At 41.9% G+C, this 20,401-nt stretch overlaps 2 protein-coding genes across 3 annotated transcripts; one reads left to right on the top strand and one right to left on the bottom strand.

The window, feature by feature from the left end:
* Nucleotides 1-669: 669 nt before the first annotated feature.
* Nucleotides 670-13,006, bottom strand: ATG4A (autophagy related 4A cysteine peptidase). 2 transcript variants are annotated; one of them, XM_086619653.1, is made up of 13 exons: nucleotides 12,958-13,006; nucleotides 11,270-11,380; nucleotides 10,129-10,200; nucleotides 9,682-9,780; nucleotides 8,340-8,441; nucleotides 7,749-7,821; nucleotides 6,501-6,580; nucleotides 5,481-5,668; nucleotides 5,304-5,382; nucleotides 4,221-4,366; nucleotides 3,565-3,621; nucleotides 2,256-2,367; nucleotides 670-1,958 (listed from the first exon to the last, which is right to left on the bottom strand). In XM_086619653.1, exons 1-13 carry the CDS (start codon nucleotides 12,965-12,967, stop codon nucleotides 1,894-1,896), a joined length of 1,194 nt encoding a protein of 397 aa, XP_086475779.1. In that variant the 5' UTR covers nucleotides 12,968-13,006; the 3' UTR covers nucleotides 670-1,893. The 2 variants fall into 2 exon arrangements, with proteins under 2 accessions (XP_086475779.1, XP_086475780.1); XM_086619654.1 differs by lacking the exon at nucleotides 3,565-3,621.
* A 233-nt stretch (nucleotides 13,007-13,239) lies between these two features.
* PSMD10 (proteasome 26S subunit, non-ATPase 10) lies at nucleotides 13,240-17,687 on the top strand. Its single transcript, XM_086619630.1, has 5 exons — nucleotides 13,240-13,353; nucleotides 13,487-13,585; nucleotides 14,624-14,770; nucleotides 14,878-15,044; nucleotides 16,079-17,687. The coding sequence occupies exons 1-5, from the start codon at nucleotides 13,240-13,242 to the stop codon at nucleotides 16,230-16,232; spliced, it is 681 nt and encodes a 226-aa protein (XP_086475756.1). The 3' UTR covers nucleotides 16,233-17,687.
* Nucleotides 17,688-20,401: the final 2,714 nt, after the last annotated feature.

Here is a 20,401-nt window from a genome sequence, read left to right as displayed (position 1 = left end):
GAACTGCTTCTACTGCAATAACCTGGCTCTGCTGCTGTCAACGTCCCAACTCCCGCCGCGTTCCGCAAGCCCAGCCCCTTCCCCACTGTTGACACACAAGCCCTTCTGTCAGGTGCATGGGGTGGGAATTCCAGGCACCAGCCATTCTTCCGTCAGCCCCGTTTTCATCAATCTGTTTACCAAGGATATTTCTTCAGGAGATCTGCAGACCTCAAGACCTCCTCTCTGAAGAGCGTTTTCTTAACAGCGAAGAGCTGTGTGGGAATAACTACGCTGTACTCCACTGATTTTATTTTTATTGTTGTTATTTTTTAACTTGGGCGCTTTCTTTTTCTTCTTTTAGCAGTTACTGCTCGAGACTGAGCATTTCAGAGCAAAGGCTTCATTTTTGTTTTTGTCTGTAGGGAGGACTACAATTGCTGTTTACATGAACAAAAAGTTAGTGTATTAATGAAGAAGTAATGCTTTGTTTTAAAATAAACGTGCCGCTAATCCATGGAGAGGGGCAGAAAATGATGGGTTTTTTTCTAAGTGTATAGTTTCCAAACTCTGGTTAATAAACACTGAAGGCAAACAAGAGGAAATATGATCTGATTAACCATTTTCTGGGAAATCACACTGGCCCTGATCAAGAACCACAAGTGAGAGGAGACAGCATTCAGTATTTCTCTACGTTCTCATTTATTGGTGAAGACGAAACGGTGCGATTCATGTTCATTACACTATCATGACAAAACGACCGTAACGGGGACTGTCTGACAGTAAAAAGGAACTTTATAGTGGATTAAAAGATCTTTGCCTTTAATTTTTCTGAGCTGGTTTTCTTATGGCTGCTAGAGAGATAGTCTGCCTTAGAAATAAAACCGCACAGGCTGTTCTGATAAACCTGTAGAATTAAGGCACTTTTACCAAAAGAGATTTCAAAAGGCAACAAGTCAGGAAAAAAAACCAATTAAGTAATTTGCATATGCCTATATATTAAGTTTTAAGATAACCTGGTTTATATTTAGTTCACACAAATTAACAAAATATAGCAGCATACAACCTATGAAAAGCTTAAGAAATTTATTAGATGCACAGATAAAGTGCTGTAACAGAGAAACTCGTGTAAATCTCTTTTAAAATAAATAAGGTACAGTTAAACCACCTTCGACTCATTTTAGCTCCAAAAGAAAAGCCAGCCTAAGTTTTAATGATCTGAATTTTAAGGTCAAGGTGAAACATATTCTAACTATAACAGTGGTTGTGATCTGTATCAACTGTTGGAGTCTCCTGTTCCTCTTGAGGTTTCCCAGAAACAGGAAGGCTATTGCAAAACGTATACTTAGACATAGTTCCTTTTACAGAAACATTTTTGTAATAAAGTGTGGTTGCTCAAATACATGTTAAAATATTTAACAAGGAAACAATTTTCTTCTGATCCAGTCGATCTTTTAAACAAGACAATGTATTTTTTCTACGATGCAGCCCACAGGAGGGAACAGAAGTAAACATCCTCCTTAACTGAAGACTGTTTTGCTTTAAGAACGAAACTATTGCATTATGTGAGAGCAAGAAATACCCATTTGGTGTTATCCCTTTCTCCAAACATACAGCCCAGCGATACGCTTATTTTTGCCTTCATCTCAAAGGTCCATTTGTCTTCAGGTAAGACACACATTAAAAAGAGGTCCCCTTTAAGGGTTGTCTTACAAGATCTTTTACTGCCTTTCCACCCGGGGAAGCTCTTTGACAGCAGGAACTGTCCCTGTTGGAGTTGTGGATGCTACTAGGTTTTTGTGCTCTGTTATCTGTCATTTCAGGCACTTTGGGGCTAACATGGCCATTTGATTTAAGTCAATGCAATAACGTTAGCAATATGTTCAATACTCAGATGGCTCACCGCCGTTTCCTTCATACACTTAGGATTTCAAATTCTTCTTCCAATTCAAATAGCTTGTCAGTAGATTCAATGAGTTCTGCAAAAAAAACATTAAACTATTTAGAATCTGAAGGCACTCCTGATTTTGTTTACTTACAAACAAAAAAAACCACTTTTATGGAATGTGTCCCTCAAAGTATTTTATAAGATTGAAAAAAAATCTGTATCTCTGTGCTAGCAGTTGTTATGTGGCCTGTTTGGATAACTGTCTGATACTCTGTAGGAATAAGGCATTTCATCACGTGGCGAGTGCTTGACTCCACCTGTGATTATTCTCCTGTTTGCTAACGAGGAACATTCTGCTGCACAGAAGTGCTTTTGGTCAGTACTGCACCTGCTCCTGTAGTTGTCACTTCTGGCTTGGTTGGAGGTATGAAAGGCGGCCAGTGCGGTGGGTGCTTCTGGACCAGCTCAAACATCCGTAGACTCTGTTCCTTTAGAATCTCCTGAGGACAGAATGCTTTCATTTTAAAAGATGCCTCAAAAGAACCTTCAAACACCTTCAAACACATGTCTGCTTGATTAAAAACATTTTTAATTACATATGTCTATCAGAAATCAAAGGCTTTATGCAGACAAACAGTGAAAACCTGCTCTTTCAAGTACCTGCTATTATCACCCACTGCTTCGCAGATCTCTTAATATTTTCCTAGTTGAAAACACACTTAGAAGACAGATCTCTTGAACTGTCCTACAAGTTATCAGTGTGTTATTACTAGCTTTGATATCCATACACCTATAGTTTTGTTTACATGTAGCAAACAGACACCAAGACCATACAGTATTTTCTGCCTTTTAAAGGAAAATTACTTGCGTGGACCTCCCTGTGTTCAAGTTTTCTGTTCATCAATGGGAACAAAAGACAGATCTGTAGCTCCAAAAAACCAACAGATTTTGACAGTAGGTTTTGATCAGGAGAAACAAGCTATTATTGAAGCCAAATTCCATTCCTCTTCTAATCAGGTAAGCTACATCACATCCTGTATTGCAGTTATTTACAAACTGCTCTCCTTAGCCTTTTTTTCTTTTTTTTTTAAATAAATGCCTTTAGAGGTTGATGTGACTTCACATTCATAGTTCTGTTGCTAGTACACCAACTGCATGCAGAAATGTCCTGAAGTCCTTTCCCTGTGCCAGCGAGCACCTTTTGTGTGCCCCGCAGTTCGGCAGGAGCTGGCAGGATTTGGCACTTAACCGAATCAGATCTTTTTTTGTCTTTTTTTGGTACCAGGGACTAAGTCATAATTAGAACACGTACTCATTATTGTGTCAAACAATAAAAAAGAATCAGGAAGCAAATAAATTAAAATATTGTAATATGGCAGTTAAAACTTACTTTTAACATTTATTTCTCAGTAAATGATTTACGTTTCAGACAGTAACACAGTAGTGCTAAAAGCCCCTGACTTTTTAAGGGTATACGTCTATACTTGCTTTCCAAGTGGCAGAGTTCATGGCTGTCAAAATGCTGAACAAGCTCCAATTAGCAATTCAGTAGTACTGGCTTACTCTGATGCATTAATGCATCCTTCTCTATGGCTCATTTAATTTCCATGCAGAGAAAGATGTAATGGGAATTTCCATTTAAAAAAAAAAAAAGTATATATTATTTCATACAGAGCAAATAAAGACAGTATTATTACCTTTTGTACAAGACTACACCAGTTATCAAAATCACATTCTTCTTTGCAAAAGAAGCCCTAAGGAAAAAATATGTACAGCAGTAGTATGAAATAATACGTCAGCGAGTGAAGGATGCTGTGGTACCTTTATGTACTGTTTAAAGCAAGTGACAGTCACCCATAACCCAGCCCCTGGATACTGGCACGGGATCAGATTTAATTTCTTCAACTACCACAGTATTCTTGTGATGTAGACTGGATGACTTCTCCAAGTAATTCCATTTAAAGATCTGTAAATCATGATCTAAAATAATTTAAGCTTAAGTAAGTAACTGGTCCAGAGCAACCATGTATATATGGTAGCGATGGAATAAAATAAGGAAACCAGATTCTGTTCCTTGCTTTGACCTTCAAAATACTTCTTGCAAAAGCTATATGCTGCTCTGTAAAGAAAACGAGTAAGCTGCCTAGGATACAAACAGCCAGTTCCCTGCTTGACCCAAGACTGATGTATCCTATGCAGTTAATGCATGAACTACCACGTGTCAAATTTTGGGTCACAGAAGACTGCGCTGTCATCTTGACCCTGCTCGAGGAAATGCACTGCTGCCCTCAGCGATACACAGAGGGATTACTCTGAAATAAAGTACACGCGTCCGTTATTTCCTAACACCTACTAAAGCTACTGAAGGGTCCAAATTCATGATCTTCATTCTGTGTGGGGCTTGCTGGCAGTGGAAACTCTGGTCATCAACTGTGCCATTTTCTTCTGAATCTACAAAACTTTGAGTGGTGTGAGGGTCCAAATAGATGAGCTCGTTGCCTGTATGGGTAAAATCCATATGTTGATAATAAGCAAGAGACTCTAATAAGCACTTATTCCATCCAGACTTGTAAAACAGAAATTAGATTATCATCACAGTCAATATCTAGACTTTCTAGCTAGGGAGTCTTTAAGAGAATCGGAAAGTCAGACATGACAGCTTCCCACACAGTATTCAGTGTAACTTCCTATTCTGACCTATTACTGTAGGTTTTTTGGTTGGTTTGTTCTACCTTTGTCACATACTTTCCTTTTTCTATGTGAGCTCTAGTACGTTTTTTAAAAAACATCAACTGTTGTAATCACTAAGATTCCACAGATCAAAAAGTACAGGATGACCACAAATGCAACCTGTAATCCCATTAGACATTCATTCAGAAATTGGAACAAAGCCTGACTAAAACAGGTCAGGTTTTACAAAAGGAAGAACAAAATATCTGTAAAATTATACATCAAACTGAAGTGAAATCTGAAAGACAGAATCTAGTATTAACTATTGCTTTAATTAATAAAGACATGGAAGAAAATGGAAAAGATACTGCCATCAGACAAAGTTTGAAATATGAGAAAATAATTTAAGAAAACAGTGAATCGAAAGAATAAAACAAGATGCCCTTCACTAGCAAGTATTAATGATTAGGAAAAAAATCAGTATTTCAGCAGTAGTGACATCTGACACTTGTCGAATGCTATCAGTTATTCTTAGTGTGGTGTTCTTACTACTTATTTTTATGTCAAGCTTTGCTGCTACTTTTCCGTTCCTGTAAGGATGGTACCACTGTTCCTGAAGTATCTGAGGTAAGTTTCTTCATTTCTTCTACTCTGTTCTCATGCTTAAACTGGTTGCTATTTCCTCTTTCAAAAAAAAACCCAAAACAACCCACCCTTTCTCTTTAGATCATATGCATATTTGGAATAAGTTTCTTTTTTTCCTTACCTAAAAATCCTATGAAATAATAGGCATTATTTGGTTTCCCTCCTAATGCTCCCAAAGACTGTGGCATCTTAAAGCATTCCTGAGAATTCAAAGGAAGAAAATGAAATTGTAGTTGATTTGTTTATTGAGATAACAGATACCTGAACTTATTTCACAGTTCACTGAAAAAACCCTTACTTTAAAAGCATCAATGTACACTGGATTGATGTGATTTATCCCTAGCCGTAGAGGTATAATAAGCAAGAGGGGCTTCCAGCCTGTGCAGAATCCTGCTGCGTTCTTATTCTGGCCAAGAGCGCTTCTGTGCAGATGTGCGCTGCTGTGGGCCGTGCTGCTGCTCGGGGGAGGGGACCAGCACATCTTCTCTGCAGGAATAAAACCAGAAACCAATGAATGCACAAAGCGGATCTTCCTCTCAGTCATGAATTGAGCTACTTTGCCAGACAACTTTATGGAGCTCCTGTTTGGACACAAAAGGAGCAGGGCATGGAAATCCTAACTATTGAGTAGAAGTAATTGTAGCAGACAGAGTGTGTGCTGGCACATTAGTGAGACATGAGATAAATGACTGGGGAATGAAAACTTGAGACTGAAGTTACATTTACTACTAGCATTACTAATAATGTCAAGCTTTGCCCATAAAATGTCAGGGAAATGAAATGGCAGAGATAACAACATGAAAAACTCTCCAGGGAACTCTTCGTTTCCCAAGGGGTGAACACAAAATAAGTAGAAGTCGGGACTAGAAATAGGCTGTGGCTAAACACCACTTGTAAACCCACCTTTCTTACAACTGAACACGAAGCCTGGCCACGTGTTTCTCTAGGATCTGCCCCTGGTTTCTCTTCTGCCTGACAAAAGCACATCTCTCTGGCAAACTCTGTATTAAAAACCATTCTCTGTATTTCTACATACTGCAACTTCATTCCATTTCTGGGGTAGGCGTTCAGGTAGCACGGACCAAACTCCATCTTCTCCCGAGCAGCATGGTATGCAAGCTGGCCACCAAAAGGGCCTACATCGTTATACGCCAGCTCTATTTTTGGACACCCAAACCCCGAGTTTGCATTTCCTTTATTCCTTTTTTACCTTGAGAACAAGTAGGGATAGCCCAAAAGTGTTTTCTTCACGTTTAGATACACTCAGGAAAGCGGAGTCAAATCAAAAACCGTAACAGAGAACCAATGTTTCACTTACTGATGTCTTCAATGACCACTGTATTGTCCATAGATACATAAACTGCTAAAGAATTCCATTCATCAAATAAAGCAAGCTTCCTAGAAAACATTAAGGTAATAATTAATATAAACTAATTAGAAACACAAGGGTAGCTTTTTATTCAGGACAATTAAATGGTTCTTGAGTAAAAAAAATAAGTTGTTTCTTTGGAAAAACATACTTGTTAGAGTTTAAGTCTCCGTGTAATAAAAAGATAGCTTTGAATATGTAATGTTTAATATATTTAGAAAAATAGATACTGAGTGTTACCAGGAAAAGCACACACACTGTGCCATGTGAAAACTGGTCTGTGCTTTTGCCAAATGCAGCGATAGTAACAGCTCAACCACATAATGAGGTTTATTACTTTTTATTGCATTTAACAACCTTCACAATGGCATCCTGCCCATTGTGCCTGGCATTGTCCAGAGAAGGAAAAAACTCCTGTGCCAGTTTTGCACATTACTTAAGAAGTTCCAGTAAATTCACTGGAACTATTTCTGTGCACATGTGGAGAGCAGACTCAGGGCGTGACAAGCTGGATCAGCTGAAGGTTTCTGGCACCCAGAAGTTAGGAGGGAGCATGCAGGTTTCTGTCTGCTTGGGTGAAATCCACGACTCTGGGGAAGGGAGCCACGCTCTTAAGCTGCACAGGCAGAGGCAGCTGTCTAAAATAGGCCAGAAAAACCTGTCTGTGAGCACTAAGCCATGAAGAATTTGTAAGTGAAAAGAGCTGGAGGCTCTTAACTCTTTTAAGGGTGGCACCTAGACAAGGAGGAGCTGCCCATGTTTTCCCAGTAGCCTTCAGGCAGAACTGCAGTTCAGTTCCCTCCTGGGCCTGGACGGCTTCAGTGGTGCTTCATGCCCACTCCAGTCTGCACTGTGGCACTCTTGACCTGTCACAGCCGTGCTGCTTTTTGGAAAGCAATACGAGCTCTGGTGTGTACTGGTTAGGGCATGTAGACAGCAGAGCCGGAGAGACGTTTCTGAACGTCTTCCCCAGCATTTTGGTGTACTAAAATTTAGAACTCGGCCAATCCCAAGTACCTGCCCACTTGGCTACAGCATCATGGTCCACACTGTACTCACAAACACCTCGTGCATATTCCTGATTCTGAGAGAGGGGGAGATCAGCATTTAAAACAGTATCTTGGGCCTTATCTTGGTCTCTGAGCTTAGCTGCCTCAGGGCAGAACACGCTGAAAGAGCTGGTGTGAGCCGACTTACTTCAGTACTTGAGCAACTGTGTTTGGTCCAAACCATTCTCCAATTGATTTCCCCTCTCCAACACCCATCTGCGCTGTTTTTATGAGTAAAAACACACACACAGAGGAAAAAAAAAGACCACAGAGAGTCTGGTCACAATATATGTTAAACAGCATGACCTACTCATATTTTGACATACGTTCCAGAGGAGTGGCAAACTGTATTTAGCAACAACAATGATTTTCTCAGTCTATGCTATTTTCAAATTTTAATGACTGCTATGCAAATTACAATTATTAGTGTCCTTTATTACAGATTAAAGCACCAGGCTTTGTGACTGTCTATTTTAATAGTACCAACCCTGGTACCCAAGGCTTACATACTTTACCAAGAGCTAGGTTCTACTATGCAGATTTATTTCAGTCTCAGTGAATAACGTTTCTGAATTATTACACTCTGTACCCATTTGCATGCGTTTTTATTTATATATAAACATATAGTCGGTTTTCATAGTCATCTTTTAAAAATTTTGAATTAACATACTTCAAATTAGAAAGTTTTGACACAGCAGGAATTTCAGTGGGAAAAAAAAAAGTTGATGTGTGTTCTTACCCATTTGGTGGATGGAATAACAGCAATCTTTTCTATCTAGAAAGCACCGTAAGATTCTGTGATATTCTTCTGGTTGTTTTTTGTGTTTTTCCCATTGCCAATCTTACAGGAAAGAAGTTACACAGATTAAAAAAAATGATGTTTCCATCATCCTGACAGTAGATAGTAGAAAGCCATAGAACGAGATGTGAAATGACTAATGCACAATTCATCTCTAACATTTACATTTTGTTTAGAGCTTCTAGAAGTCACAGCTTGTCATTAATTACGAAGCTGTCCTTCATCATCACAGGCTAGATTGTGAAATCTGGGAAAATAAAATAATAATGTTAACTGCAAACATATTCTGAGTGATCACTGCTGAGAATTGATAGCTATTGCTGTGTGTAAGCTTCTAAGATTGTTTAAAACTACACACTCTGTTTAGATTTTGTTAGATTTGTAAGCATAATGTAAGCATTTGAAAGATAATGACATAAGGTCCATAAAGCAAAGTCCAAATCTCACAGTAAAATCCAAAACACAGGTTTGCCCATATGCTTTTGCTTCTAACTTAAGGTAGTTACGTCCCATTTACTGACAGAGCAGCGCATAGATGACACTATAGAGTAGCTATGTACTACAAGTTCATGTTCTAGTTTCTCTTCAGGTAATTTGTCTGCTCCTTCAGTTAAATCTTTGCACCTTTGTTCTGTTATTCAAGTGGATAAACCCTTCTGTGGATTCAGTTATTAAGATGGATGAATCCACGAAGCATGCTGCCATGAAACCAGAGCACAACGGCGTAAGGATTACAGACCTAACCCCAACAATCTGCTTCAGCAGCTACACACAGGCCAGACCTAGGATACTCACCTGTGATGCTGGGATGTCAGCTGTTGATACAGGCTTAAGAGCTTGCACTAATGGGTTCTGCTGGGGGGTTTGGATCTCAGGCTGGTGACGGGTGAGTGGTCTGTGAAGTACTTTGTATGATGTCTATCACTATGTCACTATTCACACAGTCACTCTGTGTGAACACTGGGTGGCTATGTAAGCAATGAAGAGAAGGGTGAGAACTCAGACCCAAGGCAGAGGTTTTCCCGTGGCCTCAACTTGGATATTCCTCAAAAAGATTTATAAAGTAACGACAATGGGATTTGTCCTCTGTCTATTTCTATTTCTCTGCTTAAGGCCTGCATGACTTCACCCCTTCAGACAAGGATAATTCACTTGTAACTTCTATCAGGGCATCGAAGGAAGTTGCATTAATAAATTTAGGTTTTGTGCTTTTATGGAAAACTACGACAAAAATTTAACAGTCTCCAACCAACACAAAAGTTCACTCAGCAACAGCACTCACCTCTTCCTAAATGCCTGCAGATCAGCGCTTGTGCCAGCATCATCTGCCCACACCGCAGCATACACCCCCAGCCAGCATCGGATGAAGGACCAGTGCCTCCTATTAGAAAAGTTCGTCACAATCAGCACGGAATGGCTTTAAATGGAGTGAAAATTGCAGAATTAAAACCTCTAACAACTCTCCCATGGATAAAAGGCACTGAGCAAGACCTTTTCTTTCTGTATTCCTGGTCTAACTTTAGTACTTGCTCTGCAAACATAAAGACCTTGATGATATGCAGGTACAAGCAAACACAGTTTTTAATACCTTTAATATTTTGTTTCTACAAACAGTTGAAACCATGCTCAAAATGTTCTAAAACTGTAAAAATCATTTTTCAGCCCATGACAACATACCAAATCCTGCTATCTAATTTACAGCAAGGCAGCCAGTCTGCAGCATACTCACCAATAGGCGAAAACTTTCTTCTATACGTAAACCAGAGACGAGCACTTACATCCAACAATAACTTAGATTTGTCTGAAATATTTTTAAGAGGAAAGAAATCATTAAAATGAACTTTTAAAACTGAAAAATCCTTTTTCCTTCTACAGTCAATATACAGAGTGCATGGAAGACTTATTAGCTTTTATATATAAGACTCTTAAAACATTTTTAGCTGTTCAAAACCAGAAGAGCTTTTGTAGACTGGTAATTAAAGTTAACTTATTAAGGATGAAATAATTATTAGCCAATGAAGTTTTATAAGGTGTTTGGAATGACTGTGCCCAGCTTGAATGAAACAACTATGGAGAACAATGTCCTCGGGAAAGAACTGGTAAAACAAGTTAAGAAAGGTGAAGAATTTCTGCATGCAAACTAATGTGGAATTATGCATTACCTCCCAACCCAATACAAAAGCATTTTAAGAAAAGGCTATTTTTATTTTTTTTAACACATGCACTGACAGAATTCAGTCAGTGACGGCCGCTGCCTTTGACGTGTAACACAGGAGGATGCCCTTGTCCTCTCCCCAGGGAGCAAAACTCATTTCTGAAACCTTATTTTTATATGATAGATAAATACATCACTCTGCCATCACTTTTAGGCCATATATTTATTTTGATTAAAATACAGAACGTTCCTTAGATTAAATTATTATTCAAGATCATTTTAGTTGCAAATAACAGGTTGCAGACATCAACCCTCAAGGGAAAATAACATCAGTAATACTGAAAGTTCCCCAAAAGTTATTTGTTTATCTACTTCTTTATTAGGTTTATCTAAACTAAACCTAATAGTTTAGATAAACAAAAACTATTTGTTTACCTACTTCTGAGGCATTTGTTGTTGAGAAGCAACCAGCCTCACACCTGACTAGCCATGGCTACAAGTACAATCTCTTTGCATGAGTTATGGTGGAAAGTACATTGGTGAACTTATGGTTTCATTTTAGGATGAACATCCCTGCTTATAGTTGGTTTCTTCTTGATGGAAAAAAAGAAACTTCCCTCATGAGACACATGGAGAATATGTAAGGAAATCAGCAGCTGCTGCTCCATGTGAATGCTCTGCAGACTTTACAGATGAATTTTCACTCTAAAGATACCTGTATTTAGGTGGTGTTGCCTTCCTAGAATCCACACTGGCTCATCAGTGTCCGGGAATTCTTCTAAGTAGTCTGACAAAATAGTGATCTGGTTTTCATACCTAGACAAAACTGAAGAGGAATACACAAAATTCAAACTCCATTTTGCCCCGCTTGTTCTTTTATGCACAACTTTGAGTTCTCAAGACTGCAGTAGCTGTAGCTAGTCTTTGCAGTATTTGGACCTTCTGAACAGTGCTGCCAGCTGCGTTTACTCTTTTCCTTTAACAAGCTGTTCTGACACCGAAATATCCAACATCTTGGCTGGTTTTCATTTTGATCCTCCGCGAGTGCTAAGAGAATAACGTGGCTGACACCTTGACTACAAGCAGTCTGACTTGGAGAAGTTCAGGATGACTGCAGTGAGAGTAAGATTGGATTCAAGGAAACGAGGAAAGGGAAAAACAATTTTGGCATCCCGGCGTATGTTCCCATGCTGGATCTTAAATGTACAAATACTGCCACTTAGAGCGATTATGGCCTCGTGCTTAACGGGAAGCATGTGAAAAGTGTTAGCAAGACTGGGTTTTACTTTCCTAACTGCAGATTTGAAGCACTTCAGAAAAAAAGATGTATTCACATTATTATTCGCCGCTAGATCTATTTAGTGTAAATAGCATGTGATAACTCATACTACTTAAACAAGGCCATTCAGTCAATTTTTAGATAATTAATTAAAGCAGAGTTTGTTGAAAAACAGGCCTTCAAGTATAAAAATAAATCTAAAAGAAATGATTTTACATACCAATCTTAAGGAATACATTGCTAAAAAATCAGAAGTTGAAAATGAAAGCAAACACAATCATATTTTACTCTTCAAGTAAGTGCAAATATATGCAGTATAAAGAATGAACAATTGTCAGGTAAATAACAAAAAAACCCAAACATTTTATGCAAAAATCCACACTACAGCTATCAGAGGGGAACCGGAGCTCCGCCGCCCTGTGGGGCGCGCAGCCGGGGCCAAGCAGCACCCGGGCCGGTGCTGCCGATGTCCCTTCTCCGGTGTCAGCGCCGACGGCGGTTAAAGACCCGAAAAACTTCTTCCCCGAGACTGTCTGCAGAGCAGAAGAACCTCTCACGGTTGTCTTCTCCGCCAGCCCGCTCACCGCTCACGGAGCGAACAGTCTCTCTCGGAGCCCACAGACGTGACACACTCACCCCTCGGACCCCGACGGCACCGAACCGCCCCCGCTCCGCGCCCACGTCCCTCTCCCACACCCGCCGCCGCACGACACCTCAGGAAGAACCGCCGGGGTCCCGCGTTCCTCTCCTGCAGAGCCCCCACCGCTCCCGCCGCCGAGGCCCGGCGGAGCGCTCCCCGCAGGGAGCCGCGGCAGCCTCCGGCCTCCCGTCGCGCCGGGCTGGCGGCGGCACCGGCCTCAGGCCGCCCCGCGCCCCTCCGCCCCGCGGCCCCGTCCCTCCCCGCCGGGCAAACCCCTCACGACGGGAAGCACCCACACCCCCCGCCCCGCGCCTCGCCCCTCAGCCGGCGGCGCCTCCCGCCCCGCTGACGGCCGCCGGGACGCGCGGGCCGCCGGCCGGGCCCCTCGTCAGCGTCAGCGCCCCCGCCCCGCCACTCGCCGCCCCGACGGCCGAGCCCGCGCCCCGCTCGCCCCTCTCCCCCTCGGCGGCCTCGCGCCCCTCACCTGACTCCATCCTCCCGCTGTCACCATCCTCCTCCTCGCCCCGACACGGAGGCACAACACGGCGGCGCCGCGGGGCGCTCCGGGAGCTGTAGTCCCGCCGACCGGCGGCAGCGCGCCGCGTCCCGCCCGTTGGACTACAAATCCCAGCAACCCTCGCGGCCCGAGGGGCGAGGGGAGCGGGCCTGTAGCTGCGATTGGCTGGGCTGGCCCCGGCGCGCCTCTGATTGGCTGGCGCCTGGGCCGAAGCACCGCCCCTGTCGGCAGGGCGAGGCGGCCGTAAGCATGGAGGGCTCGGTGTCGGACGTGGGGGTCTGCAACCTGGCGTACGCCGGGCGCCTGGAGGAGCTGCGGGGCCAGCTGCTGCGCGACAGGGCCCTGGCCACTAAGGCCGACCAGGTCAGCCGGCCGCGGCCCTTCCTGCCCGGCGGGGCGGGAGCTGGCGGCCTGCGGGGCCGCTCCCCGCCTGGCGGCTCCTGTCAGCCGCCTCCCCGCTCCCCTCCTCCCCGCTCACCGCCCCTCCCTCCCTCAGGACAACCGCACCGCGCTGCACTGGGCCTGCTCGGCGGGACACACGGACGTCGCCCACCTCCTCCTCGGCCTCGGCGTGCCCGTGGACGACAAGGACGATGTGAGTGTCTCAGCGCTGCCGGGACCCGTCGCCCCTGCGCGGGGCTGCCGTCGGGAGGCCGCGGAGATGCTGTGAAGCGGTTTGCAGGGCGGTGTTTGGCCGCTCGGTTTCTGTCCCGACCCTTTGCCGTCGTGGTTTCGGCCGCAGAAGGGCCCCTGGCAGCGGGCCGGAGGCGCCGAGGGCAGCCCCGGGTGGTGACTGGCCCTGGTCGCTTCCCGCCTTTTCTCCATCCTCCCCTCAGCTGGTGTACCCAGTGTGGTTTCTGGGAGGTTTTAAAAAGCGCGCGTTACTGTGTGTGGTAGAAAAGGCAAATTGAAATATTTCAAAATTTATGTGGAACAAGGAGTTATGACTCTTGATGAGTCTTGCCTGCGTCAAGAAGTTTTAGGATAACTCTTCTTACAAACAAAATCGCAAAACCAGAGGTTTCTGAGTTGTTGGTGTCATGTTATCTTTGTCTTGGCGTGATCCTCTTAAATATGTTATGCCAAATCATCAGGTACCCTGAAGATTTCTCATTGCTGGGGAAGGTGTTCAGTGATTTCACAGTTGCAAAGGAGACGGTCTGTTACTGATCTAGAGGGAGGGTTGAAATAATTACATCCATTACGAAGCACCCTAAAGATCATCCTTAAAGAAGGAAATGTTGTCCCATCAGTTTAATTAGAGGGTAGGATATAGAAAAGATTGTATAAACTTTTGGACACCCTTTTCTGCCATTCTCATGTGTTCGTAAAAAAGCGCTACTGTTAATTCTGCAAAGGCAAAGTGCCCTGCACGGTGCCATGCGTAACTGCATACCAGAAGTGATTCCTGTCACTCAACTGACACCTTTTGTCGGGTACTAATTGCAGGCATGCAAGAGGACGTGAGACTTGTCTCTCTGGTGATAATCAATAATGTTTAGCTTTACAGTTATAAGAACATGTGCAGTATGACAAATGAGTAGTTAAGTCTGTCTTGGGGTTATGATTTGTCTTGTGTTTTTTCCTGAAACTCCTGGTTTGAGTAACATTGGTTTTTTTCTTGCCTCTCTAGGCTGGTTGGACTCCCTTACACATTGCCTCTTCGGCAGGCCGTGATGAAATTGTGAAAGCCCTGATTGCCAAGGGTGCTCATGTAAATGCTGTCAATCAGAACGGCTGCACGCCCCTGCATTACGCAGCCTCCAAAAATGAACAAGAGGTATGTTTCCCTATGCTACTGGAGGCGGTGTTGCCTTTGGAAGAAGTGTTTAGTTGTGTTAACTTTTCCTCCTCCTCCCCTCCTCCGTTCTCTTTCTACGTACTCAGATTGCAATCATGCTTTTAGAGAACGGAGCTGATCCGGATGCAACAGACCATTTTGAATCCACCCCGTTACACAGAGCAGCTGCCAAAGGAAACCTAAAAATGGTACAGATACTTCTGCAGCGCAATGCATCTGTTAATATACAGGACTCTGAAGGGAATACTCCTCTGTAAGTAATTTTTTATTTTTGTTTTGCTTAATATAGCATCATCTCTAAGAAATGAAACTCCATTACTTCAGTGTCTTTTTTTAATTTCGTGTTGCCTCAAAATGCTCCCTTGCTTCACACCCCTATGTAACTAAAAAGGATTTGAGAAAATGATACTTAGTATTTTGCCTAAATGTGTCTGTGCATGCACACTTTATTTTGTGTTACCACATCTCCTTAAAAAGTGTAAACCACCTTTTGTCATGATTTGGAATGTGCTCGGTTGCCACTAGAGGGTAGAAACTGAGCTAGTGACATCAAAGTCGGAGGAAACTGGTCTTGCGGGCTGACCTGCTCTGTCCTGCCAAGGAAGAACTAATTTTGGAAGCTTTTCTTCACCTATCTAAGGACAATAAGTTGCAATTTAAGTACAACCAGTCCAGTGTTTGATATTACTTTAGAGATCAGTTTGAATCTGTAGGGGTAAAACCTTAACTGCTTTGAAGTTGGTGGCAAAACTCTGCCTTGTCTACAGTGGAATCAAAGATTTTGCTGTGAATTAGATCAAGCAGTATGTTTTAGCTCTACATAAAGCCCAGTATTGTCCTGGAACGCACACATTTATTCTCAAGATACTATGCCAAATAGAAAAAAGCATGTGCTGTGTTTGCAGTAACTCTCGGATTATTTTTAAGCATGGAACGATCTAGTTTTTCACTCTTGATTCAAATAGAGATTACCATTTTCCAATTTCACTGTGGATTATGTGCTCCTTAGCTTTGCTGACTGTAGAGCCAAATCCTAATCTAAAGAAGCGTCTTCATGTTGCAAGGACAATAGCAGGGGGAACATTCTGAAGCTGCTTAATGACAACAGAGTGACTGGACAACAAGCATTGGAATCTGTGTGGGTAGTTGGTTGCGTGTGGTGGTTTCGTTGTTCTAGGATGTATCTCCCCCCCAGCATTGATGCTGTCACTTGACAAGGCATAATTTTTGCTCTTCATAAGCTTGGACTTTTTAATAGTGGTTGTGGGTTTCTTGTTCTTATTACAGTCACTTAGCCTGTGATGAAGAGAGAGTGGAGGAGGCAAAGCTGCTGGTGTCTCATGGTGCAAGTATTCACATTGAGAATAAAGAAGAACTGACCCCACTGAAGGTGGCAAAAGGGGGCCTGGGAGCCATACTTAAAAGAATGGTGGAAGGCTAGCGGGGACTTCTGACTTGACTCTCTCTGCTGTTGCACTTGTGTTTAAGACTGCAAGCTTCATGTTTTGATAGTTCAGCTAGGATATCATGTGTGGGCATCGGCGTGGTAATAAACGTGCATCTCTAGCTTTCCTTCAAATACAGTGCCAAAATAGCTGTTTGTACTTCCTGTTAATTAAACAGTTCACTGTTTTTAAAATGTTTTTCAATATCTTGCAGTTTTCTTTCAGTTTACAGTATGATCTGTATAAATGCAGTCATTGCTTCTGTTTCAGAACCTAGTTTAGAATTTTTTCTTTCAAGTAACAGGACCAAAAATGCTTTAACCATTTAAAGTCAATTTTATTTTGGAAGCTTGTTCTGGAGTCTTTGTTTTTTCCCTTAGTCTTTGTGCTTTGTGTGTGGTTTTTTGTTTGGCTTTTTGTGAGTAGTGATTCTTTTTCTTCAGATGATTCTAAACTACACTTCTCTTGTTTTAGAATGTAGTTTGCTCAGTTACTTAGATAATTGTATTCATTTTTACTCTTCTTAGTCCATACAAGTGAGCTCTGAGTGTTTAAAGCTTTTCTTGTGTCATCTATTGTTATCCTGCTTTCTTCGAATCTTTAAATATATGTATTTGATGAAGTGCACTGGACTTGCTTGCAGAATGCAGGTGTGGTTTGAGGGTTACCTCTGCAAATACACTGTTACATAATGGATGGCTCTGGATACTTCTCTGGGATATACAAGTCTAATTTTCTTTCCTCTTGCTCCTTCTGTAGATTTCTTTTTCTGTTCTGTCTGACTCCCATTATGCAGCACTGACACTTGCAGTTTACCATGTTATTTCATAACAGAAGCCTGGTTTAATCTCTATTTACTCATAGCAAATCCTGGTATTAAGTTATTAGAAGGCAGAGCTAATGAGACTGAGTCTGAGAAGTGACCTTCTGTTCTGATGTTGGTAAGATCACTTTTGACACTAGTGGAATCGATCTCCCCCTTCTGAACAAATGATGCTGATGAAATTCTGTGAAATAAAGAACTTTCCTAAACAGCAGTTGTTGGTGTTATAAAACTTTATTAAACTTATATGTAACAAACCCAATATTTTCTAAATAGCTTGTACGCTTGGGATGTGAACAAGAAGTCAGACGAAACCCAGCCATCCGTTACACAGTATGGAAATAGGACATGTTTGTTCTTCAGCTGCAAGGAAAGGCTGACATGGAAGATGGCAAGTTTCTACAGTTTAGCTTGTAGGGATTAAGGTAATGCAATTTATTTTGATAGGCAAGACAGAAAATTAGAACCAAACAAGTGTCTTCACCAAGTACTTCAGGTCTATCCAGGAAAGCAAAATGCAGGTTAGATTTCAGTGAGGGTGCCTATTGAGAGCAGGAGGGATAACTTGCCTCTACAGTAGGCTCTGGCCATGCAGACCTTCCTTGGAGGAGGAACCTGACTGAGTAAATGTTTCTTGCATATTGTGCAGGCACTGCTGAAAACTTGGATTGAGAAAAGCTGAACTTAGAATTGTGTTCATCCTTGATCTTTGTATAGCAAAAAAACCTTGCCACAGCTCTGTAGCTTTGTAGATGCACTCCCTAGGAGATGGTGGCTTGAATGTTGACTTAATACCTGGTTTCCGTATTAATGATCCCTGCTCCTTGAGGAGAAGTTAAATGGGCCATGGAGCAATGACTGTCGGAACATCTGAAATTTTTCAGAATTTCGGCAAATTCTGAAAAATGTTTCTGCATCCTGCATAGCTCTGCAGGGTTTTTGAGCTAACACCGTGGATCAATACCTAATTTGGCTTGTGCTTTGCCAAGAGCATCACTGGAAAGCTTGGAAGAGTGCCCCGTCCTTTTTAACAAACTCTTTTATGTGAGAGAAAATTCATAATGAGAACAAACATCTGCCAGAAGGCTTACAAAAATATCTCAATGTGTTAAACTCCAAATAAATGTTATTTTCCTTACCTCCCTCCTCACCCCAGCAATCCGTTTTGCTTATTTTTGCTTTTTTTTTTTCTTTTAATACTACTTATTACACACTGGTGATTAGAAGTATTGGAGGAATTATGAGTCTAGAACTTGTGTTCAATTGTTATTTCTTTTTATATAAAAGCATTAGCATAACTTGAGCACTTTCTACTTTCTTAGCAAATGTAAGATCTGTGGTGTTCTAGGAAGATTTTATTAACTACAGAAGGTAATTACAACTTCACCAGCATAGGCTCCTATCTTACTGTAGCAAGTTATATAAGGAATACATGCAGAGAAATTTGTGGAGGTGAGATAAAGGAAAGATTAGAAAATTATTATTATTATTATCACGTAATCTTTTCCCCCTTCAATCACAATAGTGCTGTTGCAGAGATGTGAAAGTTGGAAAGCTGTTAACAGTAAGAACCTAACTAAGGCACATATATACAGGATATGATTTTAGAAGAACTATTACAACTACAGCAGTGTCGTGAAGAGAGTTGTTTACATTTTCCCATGAAGGGCAAGCGTAAAAGAATGCCTGGGAATGTCAGCAAAAAAGTTATTTTGAATTAATGCCACTGTCAGCCAACTCGTGGGCTCCCTCGGACCAATAATTGAATTGAATTATCTCCTCAGGAAACACCTTTGGTAAGAAATGGCACCCAGAGAAGAGTAGGTGGTCCTTACTCTTCTCTTGCTGTTGGTGAGTGTGCTTTGTGTGTGAGTATCAGAAATTTTCCGTAAGCTTCTAAACCTGGATTGAAGGATGTGAGTTTGCAGGTTTTGCTTAGTAAAATTGTGACAAGAGTCAATAAGAGAGATGCCTGATGAAGAAGAGACTTTCATACAGGTCATGACTTAAGGTTTGCCATGGATGTTGTGGGGAGAGAGGAGTGTGAGGATCCACTGGTGGAATATGGCAGTGTTGGTATTAGTGAGGATTTGGCTCTTGCAGTCCAGCACAAGCAATTTTTAGCTAAACCAATATTGTAAGAACACCATAAATGCTCTTTTACTCTGTAATGAGGCTAAACACTAGGGCACACATATCAAAGAGAAGTTTGAAAGCCAGAAAACTGGGTAGAAAGGGCAATGAATAGTTATGTTTAATGATCCAAACTAAATCTTAATTAGGACCTCAAGGCTTACATCTTCTTTAAATGTTGCCATATTTTTTCTTTTTTTTTTCTTTTTTTTTTACTTTTTTTTTTGCATATGTCACTTTCTTGATAAACATACTTATAGCTGTAGGAACCGAACCTGAACGTTTTAGCACAGATGTATCCTTTTATCTATTTTAAAGATGACTGTTGCATATAACCAGTGTTTACTGGCTAGGAACAGTCACCAAAGGATTTATGAACATTAGATCCTATAAAAGACTTTAGTGCCAGATCCCTCAGCCGGATACATTTTTCTGCAGTGCACGGGACTGAAATGAGTGTCTCCTTGTGCCAGTGAGTATCTGCCTCACGCGTGGGGCTGTGTGTCTGTGTTCACCTGAGCCCCGTGGTCCTTGAGCTCTTCTGAAAGCAGGTATCTTTGCCCTTTTGAAGAACTGAGCGTGCTTAAGCTTAGAAACGAGGCCCAGAGAGAAGAGGTGTCTGGTGGTCAGAGTGTATATGGTTCAGTTCCCTTTTCTCCTTCCAAGAGAATGCTCATTGCTCGGCTGTTGGTGTGGATGCACTACTTACCTTTCCTCTTGATGCTGTCATCTAGAGAAAATAGTCAAATTTACACTGGGTAAAGAGAGCTGAAGAAAAGCAGCATGAATTTGTTGCTTAGTGGGTAGGGCAGTTGCCTGGAAATAGATGTAAATCATCTCAGGCAGAGGAAGCAGTTAAAACTGGTGTGTTGTATAGTAAGCAGTATTCACTTCGAAGTTTTGAAACAAGCTGTATCTGCATTTCAGGAAGAATCTGATACTCTGTGTGCCTATTGTAACAAGCCTTGCAAGGGATTTAAATTTCCAGCTCCTGTTGTCTGGAAACCAGTCAATCCATGTCTGAAGTGGGTACCTGAATGCTAGTTCCATTAAACTGAAAACAGAACTGCTGAAACACCCAACTCTGGAATACTGGTACCTTGACAACTTTAAAGCCAAGAAGGCCACTGTTAACAAAACGTATTCCACATCAGGTAGCAACAAGGTAAAAGTTTCCAGGATCTTTTTTTTTAGCTTAAAGTGGAATTC

Source organism: Tauraco erythrolophus, chromosome 13 (genome assembly GCF_009769465.1).
Source record: "Tauraco erythrolophus isolate bTauEry1 chromosome 13, bTauEry1.pri, whole genome shotgun sequence".
NCBI lineage: Eukaryota > Metazoa > Chordata > Aves > Musophagiformes > Musophagidae > Tauraco > Tauraco erythrolophus.
The sequence above is the reverse complement of the archived record's forward strand: the minus strand, read 5'-3'. Positions and strand labels throughout refer to the sequence as shown.